General features: G+C 37.2%; 1 protein-coding gene across 1 annotated transcript in view; it reads right to left on the bottom strand.

Moving 5' to 3' along the window:
- Positions 1 to 3551, bottom strand: part of colq (collagen-like tail subunit (single strand of homotrimer) of asymmetric acetylcholinesterase) — a 79306-nt gene extending 75755 nt beyond the window's left edge. The window contains exon 1 of the mRNA XM_028818212.2: positions 3387 to 3551. Coding sequence (XP_028674045.1) covers positions 3387 to 3483 — 97 coding nt within the window. The 5' untranslated portion in view covers positions 3484 to 3551. The remainder of the gene's footprint in view (positions 1 to 3386) is intronic.
- Positions 3552 to 23235: the final 19684 nt, after the last annotated feature.

Here is a 23235-nt window from a genome sequence, read left to right as displayed (position 1 = left end):
AAATTAAATACCTTGCCTGACTTGCTATATTTTATTTATTTATTAATTTCCCCCCTCCATTTTTTTCCTCAGCCCTTTTGCCCAAATTCAAGGACACATTGGCTAGAGCCTGACCTGGGCACACTGGGAGCAAAGCAGTAACCAGTCTTGGATGGCATGTGTGTCATTTGTATTCACTGAAGATAAGTCACTTTGCTGAATAATATATCCTAGTAAAACTCAAGTATTGGGAGAGAAATCCACTTAGATAGACAGGATGAGCAAACTTCACACAATCAGTGACTGGAACCGAACCCAGCCTTGTGGATCTATGAACTGGGAGTTGGCCCTGGCCTTTTCAATTGATAAAGATTACAGTATATCTCCTTAACACAGCTAGGACGTGGCCCATACAGTAGGAGAATGTTCTTTTGGACCAATGCCCTATTATAACATTTAACCAGATAGCAGTCCTAACATCAATATAATATAGAAACACATTTAATTTAACTGTTTTCATGACTTTATTCTGGACTTGTTTTATTACTTTAGAGTAATGTGTACTCTTACTGCAAATGAAATGTTTGATATTCCATTAGCAAAGTGAAATCATTCAACTTGACAACTACAATCATTGACTCACTAAAGCCAAACTATAGAACATTTGTTATACTTTATAGTCTTAAAACAAAGGATTTCTCTTCAGAGGTCTAACTGGATATTTAGTAAATCAAATACATAAAGTGAGTGACCCTAAACAGGGCATCACACAAATGTGTTTTGTCATTAAAACAAATACTCATCAAAGCATATAGATTGGCAATTGAAAAAGCTGTTGTTGCTAATGTTCAGATAAATACGCTTTCTTGTCTTTGTGTATGTGTTTTGTAAGTAACATAACACTTTGTTTTACCAATGTACCAAACCAAGGCAGTTGGTAGAGAAGTCTTTAGACTTCTAAAATTTCTTTTTGTACAGTTATTCCTTTAAAAAATAAAACAGTAGAGACAACAATGAACAGAAACAAGACAGGCTCTATATGTTACCTATAACTGCATTGTTGGTTATGAGTACTGCTTTCATATTTCTGTAACAGAAACAGATGATACAGTTTTGGCACAGCATTACTAAAATACAGAACAATATATAACGTTGATAGCACAACATAACATTCTCAAATCTGCTTAATTCAGTCTTGGGAGGCCAGCACCTATTCCACCAGTACTGTACCCTGGAGTGGGTGCCAGTCCATCAAAGGGCCACTCACACACAAACCCAAATCCACAGTCACTCAGGACTAATCTGGAGTCAGCAGTTAACATAACTGACATGTCTTTAGAGAGGAGCCTTGTGAAAGTGGGGCAGAGGATTCAAACCCTGGAAGATACAATAATGAAGCAGCAGTAGCAGCAGCACAAACCACTAAAGACAGCTGATCTAAGAATTAAATGTCAACTAAACAAGCACCAGAATATGACAGGCTGTTAGATTTTCTATTCAACTAAAATCTTAAAATGAAGTCTTGCTTTTAAATATTCAGTTGATGAGACAGCCTTCAGAAATCAAATCCCATTTATGGCTAGTGTGAAGACTAAAAAGACAGCCTTAAATATGGGACCTGACTCTGTCGAGAAGGAACAGATTGTGTTTGTTTAAAAGAAACTGGTAAGAATCAGACAATCAGCTAAAATGTATTCATTGTAAATTCAAAGCTACGGACAACTGGCTCTTTACAAAAAGGAAACTAAACATAGCATAAAACACAATTTACAGGTTTCTGCTTTACTCAGAGGTCATTTTGGTGTATGTAACAATGACATTTCTGAATAATAAAATCATAAAAAAATGATGGGTGTATAGTATGTAGTGCTTTTTATTATGTCACTGCCTCTATTAACAGAATGATTAATATAAAGCTTTGAACAACTGCTTTCTGCAGTACTGCAGAGAAGACGTTGCTTGCCAGCTACGACATGTTGCTTTCCATGAATAGGACGTTGTTTTTCAATGATCAGTATGAACAACAGTCAAAAGGTAGTGGAAAAAAATAACATGTATTATACAGTAAATTTATATGTTTACAGGCTTTCAAACTACAGCAGGATTTTAAAATTCAGTAAATCTGAGACAAACACTAAAACATGATAAAGAACTGACACACTGTCAGTCTTCATTATTTATACATGAACAAGTACACATAAGATTTTGCCTGTAAGCATTTAAACTAATTTGAGATGTAATTTAACAATTAAATGGTTGTAGCATTATTGTACTGCCGAAATGCAAAGTGCTCTGGAGTCTGCAATTTATGCAGCAAATCATTCCAGCACATGCATATTCTGTAGAGTAGTATACAAACAAATGTACTCAACACAGACACACAGATACAAACACAATCAAAAAGATAAGCATATATATATATATATATATATATATATATATATACATACAGCAAATATACTTTATATACTCTGGGGCAGCAAAGAGTCGATATTTCCTTATATATATGTATGTGTATATATACTGTACATACATAAGAAGAGCAGGCTTATTGCAGCCCCAAAATGAAATAATCTGAGGAATTAATGTATATAAGCACATGCATAGTACTTACATTCATATATACTCTGAATGGGTTACTTTGAATACACTCTTACATGCATTTAAATAAATACATTTATATATCCCATTTCTTAACCTGCTAATCCAATTCAACGTCACAGTATGCATGTTTGTATGTATACGCACGCACGTACACATCTGCTATACACCTTAATACAAAGGGCCAACAGTCTGCACTCAGAGGTCAATATCGGCAAACTAACTTAAACTGCAAAGTATTTTTTGCTGGGGTACCCCACAAATGTTTTTGGATTAGAATGATGAGTTGAAACTTCTCTAATCTACTATTCAGGTTGATTTTCCATACTACCGTCTACCAAGTGCTATTAACGTTACCAGAGGATTTGCTAGTGACATATTCAAAGCCAGCTGATGTTTACTCTTCTAACATCCAACTGGAGTCCTATAGCACTTGGTGGGGGAGGTTGAAGGGGTGTCAGGGGTGGTTCATAAGTATTTTTAGAAACAGATTTACTTTTGGATCACACTTTAACCATCTTCATACAAAAATAGAATGGAAGGTGTAAAAAGTAATTCACATCTTAAAGAACATAACATATGCACACACACACACACAAACAAATATATATATATATATATCCAAGAGCAGGAGCATGCATGTTATCAGAAGAGCAAAACTTCAGATTGTAATCGGTGTCTTAGATCAGCCAATGAAAAGAAGCTAAGAAAAAGAAATAAATATATTGACTGGAAACAAAAAAAACATTACTCTCTTGCAGAGTCTCTGCATGTATTAGAGCGTAAAAAAGAAAAAGGTGCATTACCTGCTGGGAAAGAGACAATGTTCTCCAAGAAAGAAGATTGAGATAACACAAAGCAGAAAAGAAGCTGGAAATGACATCCAAATGTAATCAGAACCATGCTGCTTGGAGATACTCAGCAATTCAAACTCCTGGGTTCTGGCTGTGGTTTCAGGATTTCTCTCTCTCTCCCTTTCTCTCCCTCACTCACCCACTCTGTCTCGCTCACCCTCCCTCTCTCTCTCTCTCTCTCTCTCTCCCTCTTTCTCTCTCTCTCTCAATTTCTCTCTGCCTTTAGGAAAAAGGAATGCCAACCATTTCCCATTAAATCTTTTCCTTGCACCAGACCAAGCTATATTTAAACAAGCCTGCAGATCAGATGCCCCCATCGTGTATATTAGATCCTGACACTATCAGATGAGGACCCTGTACTGAAAGCTACAAACAAATGCAGCATATTCCTAACATGCTAAATACTCAACCATATATTATATATATATATATATTTTATATATATATAGCACCCATTTTCTTGCCAATAACAAAATCCTAAAGCATTCTGCATTCAAATGTGTTTTGAGTAAGTAACAGATTTCTAAGAGAACGCACACCGATCCAATTTGTCAGGGTTCTTTCATTTTGAAAATAAAATAAAATAAAATACTGTCGTATTATGTATGACACTACATTTTTCCTGGAAAGCAGAGATTGTGGATTATGCTGTATATCTTCACCCAGCAGTGGCTTGAGAACAGTGTATGCCTGTTATTTTTATAAATGTGAGGAGGTGCAGTCTGGCATGTGGGTCTGCTGTATGCGAGTGTAAAAAAAATAGCTCAGCTGGAGTCTGCCATGTATCATTTAGAGTAAAACCTCATTTTGGGATAAACATTATCAGGTATTAACAGGTGCCATTAGGATAATGATTAGTGTCTTGTTTATTACACTGTCCCCTGGCTAATATTATCATTATTATAGAGGAGGGAGAAGCTTTTTCATTTTCTTGGAAATTTATTTTAATTGTTATTTGTAGTATTGAAGTAGCCGCAGTAAAGTGATCAAGGCATTTGTTATGGCCTTTTACCACTGAGCATTAACCTCCTGTCATGTGCTTTAAGATGGTGATAGATTGCATATCCTGAAGCTTTAGCCAGAAAAAGCTGTACAAGAATCATAGGGGAAGACTAGAATACAACATAAGGGACAGCCTTTTTTAACTTTAATTTTATTACCCATATTATATCATACAAAGTTGCAACACATAGCGGAGTGCCAATGACAACACCAGGCATGATTTTTCTGAATGCACAGCATAGCACCAGGCTCTTGTGTCATAGTAACAATAGTGGCACTAAGAAATAAACAATAAGGCTTCACATAATAATGAAAATCACCTTTAATAAGGATTCCACAAATGTATAAATTGACAATATTATAATTTTCAAGTTCCCTAAAATATAAAGTCTCCACAAAAATAATCAATTCTCAAAGAAATATTTATCAAGTTCAGAAAAAAAGGAATAAAGTTTAACAGATCTTAACAGTGTAGCCTTTGCCCACAAGTGAGTGGTGTGAAGTGGAGCCAGCAGCGATAATGTCCATGGCGTGAAAGATTGTTTGAGCTGCTTGGAAGGAGCCGTGGAAGAATGGGGTGGTAGCAGTGGCCTTGAAGGGGGACCTTGGAAAGAGATGGCCTCCAGTAAACCTCTTACTAGGAAACAAGGGGCAGACATGTATCACAGTGTATTACACTACTAGCTCCAGTAATGATAAAATAGCTGCTGAATGATGTCATAAAAAACACACAAAATAAATATCTGTCAACATATTATTTTGTCACACAGTACAACCACTAAAGATCAGTATTTAAATATATCTCAACATCAAACATTAAACACCAAAAGCAGAAATGAAAATAAATATTCATAAATTTTTGTTAAATGGGTAAGGAGTGTTTTTTGTTTTGGTTTTTAAATACATAATCATCCATCCATCCATCCATTTTCCAACCCGCTGAATCCGAACACAGGGTCACGGGGGTCTGCTGGAGCCAATCCCAGCCAACACAGGGCACAAGGCAGGAAACAATCCTGGACAGGGTGCCAACCCACCGCAGGACACACACAAACACACCCACACACCAAGCACACACTAGGGCCAATTTAGAATTGCCAATCCACCTAACCTGCATGTCTTTGGAATGTGGGAGGAAACCGGAGCGCCTGGAGGAAACCCACGCAGACACGGGGAGAACATGCAAACTCCACGCAGGGAGGACCCGGGAATCGAACCCAGGTCCCCAGGTCTCCCAACTGCGAGGCAGCAGCGCTACCCACTGCGCCACCGTGCCGCCCAATACATAATCAACATGTCCAAAATTGCAAGATGTGCAAGTTCACTCACCCTTTAAATCGTCTTACATAAAAATCAATGAATGGGTCACTTAAAAGGCCTCCAGCCTTCAAGCCACAAGGCGGAACTGAAAACTTTAGGCCGCACATCCACACACTTGAGCAAAGGTACGCCTAAAACACTGCAGGGTCCCAGCACAAACTAAACTTCTCAAATTCCAATAAGATACTGCATTGAGCATATCATTGAAACCTGGAAAAATTATTATAACAACCAAATTATCTTTATTATAAAATATTAAAAAATACATTCTTTATTGAGGCAAGTTTACTACTTATTTAATTTGTGAACAGTAGCACCATCTGCTGGGGGATAAGGGCAGTAGGCCTCACCTACCTTTAATGCAGAGATATCAAAGTCAAAGCAAACTTTATTGTCATCTCAACCATATATAAGTATACAGATAGACGAAATTGCGAAGCTCAGGGTCCACCGTGTTACAACATGAAGTGCAAATAAAAAAATTAAATTAAAAATAGAATTTAAATTTAAATTAAACATTTCAATTTAAAGTTAAAATTAAAACACAAACAAGACATGTGACTGGCGATACTAAGTGTTTATCTTTTCACTATTGCTTATCTTTTAACTGGTTTCATACCCTCACTTCATACCTCATGTCGATGCAATCAGTGACTCCTGCACATGCCTGTCTGTGGGCCCAGGGAAAACATGCCAAATCCACACGAATAACAAGTAGATCATCACATGCATCCGATCTGCTTGGAACAATGAGGGAGCAGTGTCAATCACAACACCACCAATTGCTTTAAATATTACAGTGCTTTTAATAATTCTTTTAACCCCATTTTCTATAAATACCAATGTTGGTTTGGGGTATGGCGCTGCCTCCCAGGTACGGTGTTTTGGGTTTGAATCCCACAATTTGTTGGTTTCTGATTGGTAGGCAGGTTTTGTCTAAGTCTGTGTGGTTTATTCCCTGGGCATTCCAGTTTTCCCCCCAAAACTGTTAGGTTAACTGGCAATTCCAAATTTAATGTGTGGGTAAGTGGGCATTGGCATAGATTGGCACCCTATGCAGAGCAGTTTTCCTCACGGCCTGCAGTCCTGCCACACTCTGACCTTGAATGGGGCAGTTCTTACCATACTTGGCCCCTTGTTTATTACTGATGTTTATAACTGTTTGTCTGCAATCCAAAGTAAATGGGAGAAGTGACATTTTTGCTGTTGGTTTAAGTTAGCAGAACAAGTACATCTGCTATTGTGCAAGACAAACTTTTTTTTTTTTTTAAATATTGTGATGGCAGAAACTAAACAGTGTAGTATTTATACAATACAGGAGTCTAGCTGGGCTATTAGCACTTAATTTTTACTTTTTTCTTCTTATATTTTACATTGTAGTGCACTCTGGCCTTTATATTAGAGTACAACTGTCAGTTAGTTAGAAACAAATGAAAGGAAGTGAATGTCCCTACAAGTTCTCGGCAGATTCTTTCAAACAGACATGGTTTTAGGGCCCACCCTGGAGAACAGAACAGCACTGACAAATTTGGAAAGTTGCTGTGGGTAGCTGGGATATTAGTACCAGACACAAATTAATTGTAAAATTCAGGCTAAATTAGCAATCTGATCTACACTCACTTTAGGTCTGTAATACTTGTATGCAAAGACAGTGTATGCAGAGAAGAGAATTTTTTTCTCAGTTTTTAACGATTTAGCGTTCTGTTTTGTATTAATTGCAAGGCTCACAATCATTCACTCTCACACCCGCTTACACTGCGGCAGGTTAGAGAAGCTTAAAGAACCCAATGTGCAAAATGAAAGTTTGGTGCCACCAACTGATCTAACAAAATGTCTTTGGAAAAAAACATCAATGGAAATGAGCAAACTGGGCATGCCAGCGCTGCAAGGTACAGTAAATTGGTTTGGCGATTTGACACTGGATTTTCTTAAGGGCTCTGAATAAAACTGTGTTTGTATTTTCAATGCATTGTGATGAAATGAAGCTCAGTTCAAGTTTCTGGTCTGTGCCTATTGCTGCTATAATAGCCTCCTGGTATAGACGTGAGATTAATATGAAGGTGAATTGATGGAAGTATGGCTGGTGACAGGTTGGCAGATTTTATATCTCAGGTTTACTTTGCTGAGAGCTGAGGCTTAAGCTCACTTTAACACTACAAAGGAAAACATAAGGGCATAAAATCAAATGAAGAAAGTATAAATGGACAGACTGCTATTAAGTCCAGGTCTGATGTTGCAGACGGGATAAGCTCCATCTTGCCATGGCTCTGTAATGGCAATAGTAGATTTAAAAAACAGAAGGATAGACAGGCAGAAGCACTAATATGATAGACAGGCACATGTCCAGGTCTGGTTTAGAGGTGGAATGGCCATCAGCTCACCCTTCGGTCCTGAAAGGGAAAGCCTGCATTCAGAATATATAAGGACTTCATTACAGCATTGTGGGATCTTGCTCTTCATACATCTAGAGGAGTTAACAAGTAATACATTAATGAACTAATAAAATAAATGACATTGTGACTGATCCTCCAGGCCAAAAGAAAAAAAAATCTAAACGATTGTCTTGTCCACTGAGTCAACACATTAATTTAAAACTGAAGAAAGCCCAGTGACTAGGACTGATACCATGGCTCATTGCAACCCAAAGGAACACTGGTAAAAAAAAAAAAAGGATTAAAAAACAAAAAAGAGCTAACTAAAGAGAAAGAGAGCGGTTACATAAGCATATCAATTCCCCAGCATTCCCTGAAGCTCATCCATGCACCTATGATATGTGAGCCGCTTATGTAACAAAATTATTAATTCATATGCAGGCTGCCTTGTGGTAGAGAAGCATCAGCGGACCTTGTTATTTTTTTCTTTTCAAACATATTTTATTTATATAGCATCTTTCATGCAAGGTTTTAACATGAAGTACTTTACATAAAAGAGCAACACAAAGTTTTCTCAACTTTAAAAAAAATAACAGCTTATTAATAAATTCCTCCAGTCATTTTCTGCATCTGTTTTATCCACTACTGGGAGCCATAACCAATCGTGCCAGCATGACCACATGAGTTGTAACTTTGCAATAACAAACCTGAGGAGGCCAATAGGAAGTTGCAATTATCTGGAGTTCATAAAAGACGGGGTAGGGTTCTTGGCATGACCTTATTAAGACACTTGGTGATATTTTATACCTAGATCCAGGACTAAGATATTTCCAAGGTTTCTAACCTCAAGACTTTAAGCTTTATAGAGAATCCTGTGAAGATGCTGCTACTGCTACAGTCTTCGTTTTTGTCATAAAGGTTTTGATGTATGCTGAATCTGATTCTGCACTCTAAAAATCTATTTAAAACATGATTAACATTTTTTGCATATGTTCATTTCATCTGCAGACATACTGACCTGTATAGAGCGGTGGTCCCCAACTCCAGTCCTGGAGGAGCACAGTGGCTGCAGGTTTTCATTCTAACCCTTTTCTTAATTAGTGAGCTGTTTTTGCTGCTAAATAAATGTTATGAAGCTTAGTTTTTCATAACCTGGAGTCATTTTTGTCTAGTTGGCTTTTAATTTGACAACTAGCTGCATGTGGTCTTCAGGACAAAAAAAACCTGAAGACTCCCTAGAAGTTTACTATATTTGTGAACTTGAAGAAACATCAGCTAACTCATAAGAATTACCAAGGCAGATGATGTGGACCCACCTGTGCTTGCTGCCCCACTGGCTTTCATAAGAAGACGTTGATGATACCATATATTAGCCGTATTGCAGGCATATGAGTTCTACTAATCTGTGTCTCAAGAAAATACCTCCAGATAGGCAATGTTTTTAGTAAAAGCTTCAAGCCTTGCCCTCTGTTGCTGAGGTGTTTCACTGGCATGTTGTTATGCTGCGGCGTTTGCTTCATTTTGATGTTGTTTCTCTTCATCTGTGTCATTAATATGATGCCATTGTTGCACGGCAGCGTTTGCTGTACACTCGTCTTTTGTAATGAGAAGTGAGATGCATGCAAGCCCTGAAAAAATGTAAAAGTGCACACATGAGCCATCTAGTGGCTGTAGTCGAGCGTGAGCAGAGTGGACTGCTCCATAAACACACAGGTCTTTCATTTATATACAGTATTTCGGCAATCCTCCGAATACCGGTCCCAAATTATTTAACAACTGTTTTCCTATCGAGTGGACAATACTACACTGAAAGCCGCGAAAAAATATTTATTGCAAGACAATAAGATGTATTTCCAATATTTTGTATTAATTCCAGCACAACAGCTGCAACGTCTCTTAGTGGTAAAAGTAGTTATTATAATTCACTATGGTGTCCCAGCTGGTCAGACCCTCAAACAACATCACATGCTTCGACTTCACGTCATACAGCCAGAAGTACATCATCATTATTATCTTGTCAGATATCATGATGCAACCGATATTTTTAAATAAGTAAGCTGGTTATAACTAACCTTATTGCTCCCGCTCCTAAATATTGTCCACTCGATAGGAAAACAGTTGTTAAATAATTTGGGACCGGTATTCGGAGGATTGCCAGTATTTCTAATAATGGTACTATAAAACTATTTCATTTATATTTCTTATGGTTATTATTTTTTATCGTTCCCTTTGTGTTATCTTAGAGGTGCAGAGTCGTCATTTAGAGCTTCTATTCATACTGTTTCTGACAATAGCATCGATTGCTGGTAACCACATGAGACAGCTGTGAGCAGAATAGAGGCTCACCCCGTGTTTTGACATGGTAGGGTCCTTGGTTGACCCAATTTTCTCTTTCAGATGCTTTACTATGAACTTGCTCTTACCAGTCTGGTGACTTTCAGGATTGACTACTATTATAGTTAAATACTTCCCTCTATCTTTTACTTTAGTAACCCCAGTTAATGTAATAGAGAACTGGAAGAGGCAAGAGAGAAACGTACACATTTTATTCATAAATTAATTTATGGTTTCTAACTGGGCCCAAAATATAAGCAGAACAAACTGAGTGTTGACAAAAGAATACAAATGGAATAATAAGCAGTTTATCTTGTGTATTTAGGCTACCAGGTGGCTTTCTGTTTTAGTTTGTTGATCAGTTTCTGGTCTTACACTGAAATGGCTCCTGGATGGTCTGGCAGAGACTCATCATAGCTGTCTACATGAATGGAGCAGCAGAGATACGTCAAGCATCAATTTATCTAGTTTTGATTGTCCTTGACACACCCCTTGGACCACTGGGTGTGCAGTCCAGCATCAGGCACTAATTATGCCTCCATATCATCCCTGGCCAGATTTTCCTTTCATTTCATCCCACCCACCTGTATTTCTCCAGGTTGTTTTCCTGTAAGGCGTTCTCATACTTCTAGAATGTGTCCTCTTTCCAAAGGCTGATAAATTCTACTTGTCTTTGTGTTTCATCCATCACAGAAGTTAATCTGTTTGATTTATAACTATGCCCTGGACAAGAACTGGCCTATCCAGCTTCCCTGGCAGGTTAAATAAACTATTTAAAATGAGATATTGTCAGACATTAATAAAAAATAATTATCAAATTATATGTTAGATTTTACTCTCCATTACACATAGAAATTGGTTTCAAAACAAATTTATAATGGAAAATTAAGACAATGCCAAAAGAATAACCAAAAGAAGAGTTTTGGTTAAGCAAAGAGTCTAAACTAAAACAAAATGGTTGTTAGTTCAAAATGTTACACAAGAAAGTATGTATTGTAAGATGCCTGGGGTGCTGTTGCCCAGTTAAACCCAACAGACAGATGCGGACACAGGGGTAAAAGCACCAAGAAGTATTCTTTTAATTACTTGTTCTTGCACAGTGCCTTCAAAGCACCACAGCCACAATAAACACATTTAATTTGATACTAAAAACACAATTCTTCTCTCCACCACACCTCCCAGCAAGCTCCGTCTCACTCCTCCCGACTCCGGCTCACTTGCTGGGTCTCCAGCAGTCCTTTATATAGTCCTTGACCCGGAAGTGCTTCTTCTCTTCCGTTCACATGCCTTGCCAGCACTTTCAGGTCAGATGGAGAACTTGCTTTTTTCTTCAGCCCCGAAGTACTTCGGGGCTTCCATCCCTGTGACTCGATAGTACATCCGGGCTATGGAAAGGATACGAATCTCCAGGTCCTCCTGCAGTGTCTCCTGGAGGCACCCATGGTATCCAGCAGGGCTGAGAAGCCAAACTCCAAATCCCATGGTGCCCTGCGGGAATCCAGGGCACCACTATGCTGCAGGGAACTCGCCATCTGGAGTCTTGAGGGAGGCAGTGTCCCACAGTAGCTGCCTTCCCCCATCCTTCTCTTCTTTGGGTGTCCCGGCCAGGTTGAGCAGCCGGTCATCCGCCACAGTATGTATGCCTTTATGTATGTTATATAAGCGGCCAAAATATCAAAGCAAAAGCTCTGGACAACTAAAGATCCTTTCCCTAAGTAACAAAGCAAATACAAGTTGTTATTTGAGCAAGCAGCACTTACGATGACGCTGTAGTAAAACATTTTGTTTCATGCTAAGCAATTTAGGGAAAAGATAACAAAGAACTTTGCTCTAACCTTTGACTTTAGTATGCGTTTTGTTTTTGTCTCCTTCCTGGGTATTGCTAAGGGATTTGCCAGGGTTGCTTTTTATATAATATTGTTAAATTTCATTAAATATGTTTGTTATTTTCGCATTTTACTATTTTCTAATTATTACTGTCTGGTTTATACGTCATCCTGCATTTTCTTATGTTAATAGCTATTGTCCTTGCTATTTATCTATTGAGCCTAAGTGGCTAGAACCTCTTGACACTGCAGCTGTGGAATCGCTCCAGGTTTGGGAAAAATTGAGTGTTAGTGCTAAGACATTTGCTTAAACTCATTTTTATTTGGGTCATCTTTGAATTTTGTAAATGTGCTTTTTATTGGTCTCTTTGGATTTTGGACTTTTTTGCTTTTTTTTATGGGTTTGGATATTTGGCTTGAGGGCTGGTTTCATAAGATTTTGGTTGGCCTCTTTGACTTCATTTGCTCTGTTTTTTTTATTTTGTTAATAAAAAATGTAATTATAAAGAAACTTGCTTTTTTTAAATTTGGGCAGAGGTTTTAATGATTTCCTTTTCCCTTCTTGTCAGAATTTTAAGCTTGGATGTTTTTTTGCCAGTACAGGCTGTAAAGCCTGTTTCTTGAGTTTGGGATCAGGCTAACCTGGTTTCGAGGTTCACAGGAAGGTTGAGTTCTAGTTTAGAAGTTGAAGCCCTTTTTGAATTTTGTGAGCTGTGTAAGTCATAATTACTTTGACTTTTCTTGTGCTTTAGAATTTACTGCGACTTAATTTCCAATTAGTATTTTCTTATTTAGACAAGTTTTTTTATCCCGCACACAACAAGTACAAGGACCATACCTAAATGTCCAGTACTCACTGCAGTTAAAGAACCTCCAATCCATAAAAATCCCATTTTGTTAGAATTAAACTGAGAATTAAATGGGTAACTGACCCATTAAAGCGATTGATCAATACCAGGTTTGAAAATGTTTTGTACACAGTACTGTCTTTTGGTTTACTGGGCAGCCATTAGTGGTCACACAATGTGTTTTATGTCAACCAGGAAAGCACTGAAACAACAAAAGTGTTATGTTACAGTCACGGTGTGTTTCCTGGCTGATAATTATTTTCCTTTCCCTTTTTTTTCTGCTATTTTTTAATTATTATTTTTCATGTGTTTATGTAATTATGTAATTCTTACTAATAACATTTTATTTATATATTAATAAGCAATTATGTATTGTGTTTAATTATCTAATTGCTATGCTTCTTGTATTCTCTGGGTAGAACCCCAAAAGTTGTGGATGCCACAATGTCACTTTTGAGGGACTGTTGTCTTCTTTTATATTCAGGTGGAAGAGATCAGAGTGTCATTGACGTTTGTAAGTACAGTGATCCCCCGCCTATTGCAGAAATTACGTTCCAGACCCATCAGCGATAAGTGAAAATCCGCGATATAGAAAGACCATATAAATAAACATTTTTTTTATAGTTTAAGCCTTAAAATACCCTTCCCACATGCTTTAAACACATGTAAACTTATTAAAACACACTTTGTAAACACATATGATATGTGGATGTCGGGCTAAGGATATGAGTAACATCTCTATTATAAAACATTTTAATGTCATGCAAGATAAGGCAGTGAGACAGGAAATCAGCTGCTGTACAGGCTTTTAAGTGATTGACGCAAAGCCCAACAAGCAGAACACACAGCTGGCCAGCAGCAGCAACAAAATAGCAGCTGAACCGATCGCATCCCTTTAGCGTGTGTTCAGACCACCCCTTCACAACGCAAGCAGCGTTATACGTCCCACAAGAAAGAGATGTAACCACTCCCGGGGCAGGAAATAAAGGACAAATATTGTTTTTACAAAAGTTTTAAAATAAAAATGAAAATAATGCATATGTAACAATTCCCATGAAAATAACAATCTCTTTAAATTGTTTATCCGGTAAACCAAACCCGGGGGTGGGTGAGCGAAGTGAGCAGGGGGCGGAGCTCCTAGTAATAATAATAATATTAATAAATCTGCGATTGAGCAGGGGCGTGATAGCTGAACTGCAATATACTGGGGGATCACTGTATTGTATTGGATTTTTTGGTTTGCTGAATTTTTGGTGAAGTTTATTGGAAGCTGCTATTGATTTTTTTTTGTTTTGGATTGCCATTTAGGTAAATTTGTTTTGCCTATATTTTCACTTTTTCCATTTTTCTTCTATTTTTGTGTTCATAGGAATTACTTATGAATGCTTCAATATCATTTCAGTTACTTTTTTTTTGCTTGGTGCCTCCTGACTTACTCGGATGAGAAAACCCACACATATGATAAACTGTCCAACTCTTCTTGATGTCTGTTTATGGAAGATGTCAAGCTGTTTGGACTTCATCCCTGTTTTTTCATCTTCCAGACCCATAAAACATAATTTTAGGCAAGTTAAGGACCATATTTGAGTAGGAAGATACATATGTATGTTAAAGAGCTAACCAATAGATGTCTTCAGCAAAAATGAGCAGGAGGACTTGATGGTGTGTATACCACACCAACAGATTCATGGGTTCACAGGCTGATTGGTCTTGTCCTTTAAGCCAGAGGTTTGATGGTTTTCTCTCCCATAAAGGGAATTTTTTGTACAGTTGGAAAATTTAAAGTATATTTTTGAACTTCAAAGATCTGATCCCCATTTTTGGCCTGTGCAGGCCTTGAAGCCTGCCTGCTGAGTTTGGGTTCAGGCTGCCTGGGGTAAAGCTTACTTTTGGATTCCAGATCTGGAGATTACTGGTCTGGCTTAGGATATTTAGAGACCTGCACCCCTTTTCACCATCTTGTGTCACTGTGCTCCCAACAGTAATGTTGTTTGAAAATGGATTCAAGGATGCGGGTCAGACTAGTGATGGGGTAAGCTAATAAATGTCCAGTAAGCCAGACAAGCACACAGATTAAGCAACAGGGGGAAACAGAGAGTTAACATATGACAAAACCAGAAGAAACAACCTAATAGCATGATAATAACTGAGTCCATGACCAAGTAGCAGACAACTGCCTAAATAATAGTAATAATAAGCTCAAGCAGGTTTATGTGGTACCGAAGTAATTGTCTTTCTCGGTAAATGGTAAATAAAAAGGAGGGCTGAAGACAAGGTTAGAAATAAGGCAGGGTGGCTGCAAGTTCAGCATATTGTGGGTTCGCTTCCCGGTTCCTCCCTGTGTGGAGAGCGCTTTGAGTACTGAGAAAAGCGCTATATAAATGTAATGAATTATTATTATTATTATTATAAGAATAAATGAATAAAGTACTTGTGGAAATTAACATCTAACAATATATTTCAACACAATTTACAATTTTTAGCAGAAGCATCCAAAATTTAATATGGCTAGAAAGGTGATATTTCATAAAGGCTGAGAGCTCTTTTACAATATTTCCTAAATACATTTAATAGCATGATTATTAGACACAAAAAATTCCCAATGTTTGGTAATTAAAACATTCAGTTAAAATATTGAGATTGGAGAATATATGTATATTATCCAACTATTTTTTTGTTGGGTGACCACCTACAATATTTTTTATGTTGTTTCATAAAATGTGAAACAAGTTTTTAAATCACTTCCTTCTAACACAAAAATGTAATCAAACGTCACTGCAGTGTGGTGTTCTGTTCACGGCTTCATTTCTGTTTTGCCAGCCTACTGTATTTTGGGGACTCCCATACACACTCAGTGTTCATTACAAACTATTTCTAAACTACAAAAGACTTCTTGACTTCAATCTGAATGTTCACTTTGAGTCCTACCCAGCAGCATTATATGTGGTTTAGGTTTGGAAGAATTTTGGAAATTCTGCTTTCTAATCAAAAGCACATGCAATGCTTCCGTTTTTGTTTACCTCCTGGCTTTCTACTTTTCTCTAAACCTGACACTTCCTGATGTACTCACACAGGTGCATATGACAGCAAACAAGCTGGGCTTCTGTTTCTTACATTGTCATGTGCAGCTGTGACTGCTCATCTTCATTGAGATGATTAAAAACTGAAAGAAAAATAAGCAGGCAAAACTCTAATATTTTTAACACTTTAAATCAGAAGAACAACAAGTGGAGTTAACAAATGCTTGAGCAGTTAACTACAAAACTGAGCATGCTTTTCAAAGTGCTCATGATTGATTACCTATAAAGCCCAACCAAAATACAGAATAACTGAACTAAGACCATTGAGACTTTTAAATGATTTTCAACTTCTTTATCTATCTGCCATAATATAGGTTTTTCGATCATCATTTCCTCCATTATATTCTGTCTTCTGCTGTTCTTTTCATTTCTTGGTAGGATATATCATCTTTCAGGTAATAAAACGTGTTGCTATGGCCTTCCACTTGATTTCTTTGTCTCCAGTTTATCCTCCAGCACAGTTTTCAATAATCCACCTCCTTTTCGTATGTGTCCCATCCAGAGTTTTTGCCTTCTTCTCACTGTTGCAAGCACACTCTGCTCTTCACTAATCCTTTCCAGCACTTATTCTTTAGATCACAGGTGTCGAACTCCGGTCCTGGAGGGCCGCAGTGGCTGCAGGTTTTCATTCTAACCATCTTCTTCATTAGTGACCAGTTTTTTGCTGCTAATTAACTTTGTTTGCCTTAATTTTAATTAACTTGACTCAGCCCCTTTGTTGTTTCTTTTTCCTTAATTAGCAAGAAAACAATAATGAGACACAAAACGAGCTGCCCACATGACCAGCTATCCACAATATCTGAAAATAAAGAAAGGTGAAGGTCTCAGTAAGACTGATCTCTCAGATCACCAAAACATTTTGACGGTGTTCTTAGAAAAAACAGAAAATCAACAATTTTGGAAATGTCTGCTGTGGCAGAATGAGAGCAGCAACAAGCCATGGAATTAAAGAACGAGTTTAATTAACAGCAAGAATCAGCTTCTCATTAAGAAACTGGTTGGAGTGACATTGGTTGGAGTTTGAAGACCCAGTTTAGCTGGTCATCTGTTGGCTCGTTTCACATCTCATTTCTGTTTGTCTGTCATTTAATGAAGAAATTAATCAAGTCAGAGCACTGAATCCTTAAAAACAGGGCAAATTAGTTAATTAGCAGTGAAAACTGGTCACTGATTAGGAAAAGGAGGGTTAGAATGAAAATCTGCAACCACTGCGACCCTCCAGGCCCGGAGTTCGACACTCCTGCTTTAGATGATTTATCCATCCAAATGAACTCTTCCATTCTTCTCCATAACCACAGTTCGAATACTTCCAGTCTATTTATATCCCCTTTCGTTATTGTCCATGTCTCTGCTCCATTCAATGCAATGTAACACTCCAGATTACTCTCTTTATTATTCTTTTCTTCAGTGTTCTATCCATTCTGTCTGTTGGCATTCTTCATTTTGCATTGATTGATTTCTTTTTCACTTCTTTCATCCCTTGACAGCATACTTCTCAAATATTTAAATCTGCCCACTTCTTCTAAGATGGTGTTCTCCAATGTTTTTCTTATTTCTGGTTTTGTTTTTCTTTCCTTTAATAAGCACATCACTTTTGTTTTCTTTATATCAATCTTCATTCTATACATCTTGCTTGTGTAATCTAATTTGTTCCTTATTATCTGTAGTCCATCTTCATTGCTTGATGCAATTGCTTTATCGTCTACAACTGTAGACCAATGTAATCCATCTTCCTCCAACTTTTACCCTCAACTTGTTGTTTGTTAGTACTTCTTTATTTAGTCTCTAAACGTAGACGTTAAACAGGATTGGTGAGAGTGAGCATCCTGGTGTGTGACCTCTTCCCATATGACATGCCTCTGTTAGTCATATATGGTTCTTAATTTTACTGACTTGTTCATGAATAGGTTCCCAATATTCTTCTGCCTTGCCAATCTACTCCTGTGTCTCTCAATATCCCTAGCAGTTTTACCCTGTTTACTTGGTCAGAGGTTATCTCCATGTCCACAAAACAGACACATAATTCCTGTTTACACTCTAGACGCTTTCACTCAGTATCCTCATCACTCCAGCATCATCTCTCATTTCCCTACCTTTTTTGAATCTACATTGACCTTAAATTGATTTTAAATGTTATTTTTTATTAAAATTCAATCTTAATATATCTTGACATATCTGTAGCACAATGAAAAGTGCATACTAGAAGTATGCATAATGTTTGGATAGGGTGAGGTGAAAAGTCCTATCTGATGTTTTATACTTAGAGTAACATGATAAACACCATTGTTTATAAGCTGTGAGAACTATAGGATACTTAAAATATCTGTTACAGTGGTACTCAAAGCGTTTTAAACAGAGGACTACTTTACTCAAATCAAATCTAACAGGCGGACCACTTGAGTCTGAAAGTCATCTGGAGTTCTAACCCTTTCATAAAATAAATTTAGCAAATGCAAGTTTGAGAACAATACTATGAGCCACATTGCTATATGTGCATTTCAAAGTTTCAGATTTCAACCAGTGATCCAAATTAACCCTTAGCCAAGAAGATCAACTAGCAGCTGGAAGTCTGTCAGCCCCAATGCACGTGTCACTAGCAGCACTGACCAGATGTGGACTCTCCAGTTTATGAGTCCTGTGTGCTGAGTGAGATCAACTGGACTGGAGAGGGACTGAGATTGAATAAGTGTTAGAATGAAAGACAGTTAGATGAAGCAATACTTACCATCATCCTCAAGAAAGATAGATTGTGTGCTGCATCGTGGTAGTTTTAAATCCATTTGTCAGGTATTTATGTACAGTATATTGATTTAGGAGCACTGATGTCAAAAAAGCAGCCTTAAATGTTATAGCTAAATGTTTAGTTAAGCAAGTAAAAGATTAAAATACCTGAGCAATTTACAAGATACTCTACCCTAATGGCTGTCAGCTTGTGGACCACTTGACTCACACTTGGGCACTACTGGTGGTCCATGTACCACACATTAGGAATCATAGGTCTATCAGAAGTAGATTGTTATATTATTACAATGAATTCCTTCTTGTTGCTGTAGCTCTAGTGGGACCTTTCCTTCACGGTTCTTAAAGTTCAGATGCTTGCTCATATATTCTGGTCACCACAATGTCTCGGGTAACATGGCACATGTATCAGGTGCCTAGCAGCCTGCAGTATCATAGCAACCAACACACAAAGAAGGCATTGCCCTTAAAAAAAATCAAATACACAAAAATGAATCACACATCAAAACAAAAGAAAATGTCATAAATAATTAATGTGTTCCTCAGAACTGGACAGTATGTCATGGCCTTTCCCGGATCTCTCTCTCTTAGATGTAGTTTTTTGCTCTCTCTTTGGGTTCTCTTTTTTCAGCCATATTATTATTATTATTTTTCTAATTGTTCTGTAACTGTGCCTTTCTGTTTTCTAGTTTCATATATTAATTCTGGTAAATACCTGATGTTATGATTCTGCTGAACTACACCATACTCAAGACACAGGCTTACCCAAATGCTAGGCTGCAAGGCTCCAGATATGGTCTAGTAACAAAAATCATTCTGGTCTCGAACTCAATAAGCAGGCTTCTCGGCCTGCATGGAGAAAAAAGGACCAGACTGAAGAAAACAACATTTTTAAGGGATGAATGGAACTTAATAAACCAATGGTCAGAAATAACAATGCATTTCTACTAAATTTTAAAAATATTATTAACAAAATTCAAAAAGAACAAAAGGCAAAAAGCTGAGTCAAAAAGGGATATGTCCAAAAAACAATGCAAAATCTGAAATTTAGAAACCAAGCTAACATTCATAATCACAAAATCATAAAGAAAAGAGCACTTACACAATCAAAGATCAAAAAATACAGCGAAAGAAACAGAAGCACAAACCACAACATCCCAACACTAATGACGTGCGAAAACCTAAAATAAATAAAGCTACCGACAGCTGTGATGTCAGAAGGCCCCTCTCATGTTCCACATATACAAGACAAGATACATAGAGGATATAGAGACCAAAAAATACTGAATATAATTAACATTATCCAACAAAATACTACTAATTGAAGAACAATAAAGTACATATCCAAAGAAACAAAAACATATCCAACAACAAAATGCATCAACTAAAAATAAAAAAAGAGAAGAAACTTGAACTAGGGATAAAACTCTGGCTACACCACAACACCTGATATCTACAGTTAATCACGTCCTCCCATTTCTTGTTTGGGTGTGTGGCCTTGAGGCACTTTATTCCTGCTTTGTATGCTTGTTTAGTTCTTATTTTCTTTTTGGTTATTTTCTGAATTATGATTAGGGTTTGGGTTAGGTATAGGGTTTGCATTTGAGTATTGAAAGTTTCTATTTTTCTTATTTTGAATTTTCTGTTTTTTGTAATATTGATTTTTTTTTTTTTTTTATGTTTGCTTCTAAGATTTGCACTGGGTGTGACGAGGATGGGTAGGATTAGAAATGAGTACATTAGAGGGTCAGCTCAGGTTGGATGGTTGGGAGACAAAGTCAGCGAGGTGAGATTGCGTTGGTTTGGACATGTGCAGAGGAGAGATGCTGAGTATATTGGGAAAAGGATGCTAAGGATAGAGCTGCCAGGGAAGAGGAAAAGAGGAAGGCCTAAGAGAAGGTTTATGGATGTGGTGAGAGGGGACATGCAGGTGATGGGTGTAACAGAACAAGATGCAGAGGACAGAAAGATATGGAAAAAGATGATCCGCTGTGACAACCCCTAATGGGAGCAGCCGAAAGAAGAAGCTTCTTCACTGGAAGCACTTTGTTTTTTTGTTAACCTCTTTACTTAATTTTATCAATAAAGTGACATTTCTGCATTAATGTCCAGGTAGACTTTACTACCCCAGAGGGAAGTTTGTTTGCAGCAGGAAAGTACAAAAACAGGAGACATTATTCTAGAGATCCAATAGATAAACAAAGACACAACATTTGACAACCAATGTTATTGCATGGACACACACTCAAGATCAATACAAAGAAGAATAATTACTTTCAATAGTACACAAAATAATAATGCAGAATTTAACATTTAGCGGCATCCTTATAAGTAACAGAATTTAAAATGCTTATAGCTCTAGAAATAATAGTTCTTAAATTTGTTGCTCTTTACCTTTGCAAACCTAAATCAGCAGCCTGATGGCAACAGCTATAATTCAGAGCAAAGAGAACGGCTACTGTCTAACAGCATTGCATTGGCTTTCTTTCTAACCTGTTTGCAATACATTTCAGTAATAGAGGTCTGCTGTGAACCAATAATTTTATGGCAAATTTTTATAATGTTATTAAGATGGTTTATATTCTTAATGCTAAGGTTGTCAAAACAACAGTTAAAAGAAAATGTAATAATGGACTCAATAAAGGACTTGTAAAAAAAGTGTCATTATGGTTTTGTCCACTTTAAAACAGTTGAGTTTCCCAAGAAAGAAAAGTCATGGCTGCCCTTTTTACAGATTTGTGCTGTGTTAAGATTAAAGTTTAGTTTGTTATCAATGATTATTCCCAGATATTTGTATTGCTGGACCATCTCCACTGTCTCCCCTTTAATTAAATTTGAGACAGTGAATGGTGGAGATCACCTGAAACCTACCACCATATCTTTTGTCTTAGAAGTATTAAGTCATAAATTAGAGTGAACACACCATTGCACAAACTCATTAACAACAGGTCCATGGCTGTCTGCCTTAAAAGGCTCACAATGACAGAATCATCTGCAAATTTCAGGATATGTCTATCCTTGTGTAAACTCCTGCAATCATTTTTATACAGGATAAACAAAAGAGATAAACAACAACCTTGTGGAGTGCCAACAGATGAACTTAGGCTATCAGAGAAACAGGCATTGACACTCACCCTTTGTGTTCCGCTTTTTCAATTCAAAAGTGTTGCTGTGGTGTCCTCCACACCTCTCTTTTGCTCTGTATACAAATTTGTGAGTGTCCAGAAGAACCTCAGTTTTGTTAAGTACTGTAGTTATTTCTTGATTAACTTCTCAAATGATATGAGAAGTTAATGCCACTAGTCTAATGCTTTGGGGTGTGCAGTTACCATCAAAGATACAAGTTAAAGATCCATCCATCCAACATGTGTACCTGCACTGGCCAGAGTCTATTCTGGTAGTTCGCTATAAAGCAGGAGATAGTCCAGTAAATGATGCAGTTGAAATATATTCTCAGTATAGAAAAGGCAGACCAGCCACAAGCAAAAAAAAAAAAAAATAATAATAATAATGAAATGATTGCCTGTGAAATTCAGCAAGAAGTCATGGTTTTCCAGCAGCAACTAAAATGCTACAAATGAACCATCCCTTGTCATGGAGGAAAAAAAAAGTGATGCTATTAACATTAAGATACATGAGCAAAGAATACAAATAAGGTGCAAGTATTATGAAGGATTCTGAGTCAGGTAATCTTGGCATCAAGAAATCAGGAGATGCCAGTTCAGATGAAACACTGTTAACTAAAAGAAAGCTTAAAGAGCAATAGAACACTACCTGGATAAGGTGGCATTGTGGTCCAGTGGTTAGTGTTGGTGTCTCATGGCTCCAGATCCCAACATATAAACTCTGGCTAAGTCCCTGTCTCTTTGGAATCTATGCACTCCGTCCAAGTCTCTGTGGGTTTGGCTTCTTCACACCGCAGTGTCTTGCATTGTTAGGTTAACTGGTAACCCTAGAAAGCAAAGGTGTGGAAGTTCAAGCCCAAGCTCAATTTTATTGTTATGTGTTCACTGCACAGTCAAAGTATTGCTGGCATGTCTCCTCGGAACAGTTAGCAATAATATAACAGCAGCAAAAACACACACAAAAAACCTATACATAGTACACAACTATATGTGTATATGTGTATGTGTGTGTATATATATTAAATTAAATAATAAAAACCACCATTTACAAACTGCATTTTGTGTTTACTTGTGTTATATTTGACTAATGGTTAAATGTGTTTGATGATCAGAAACATTTTGTGTGACAAACATGCAAAAGAATAAGAAATCAGG

The sequence above is a fragment of the Erpetoichthys calabaricus genome, chromosome 13 (genome assembly GCF_900747795.2).
Source record: "Erpetoichthys calabaricus chromosome 13, fErpCal1.3, whole genome shotgun sequence".
NCBI lineage: Eukaryota > Metazoa > Chordata > Cladistia > Polypteriformes > Polypteridae > Erpetoichthys > Erpetoichthys calabaricus.
The sequence above is the reverse complement of the archived record's forward strand: the minus strand, read 5'-3'. Positions and strand labels throughout refer to the sequence as shown.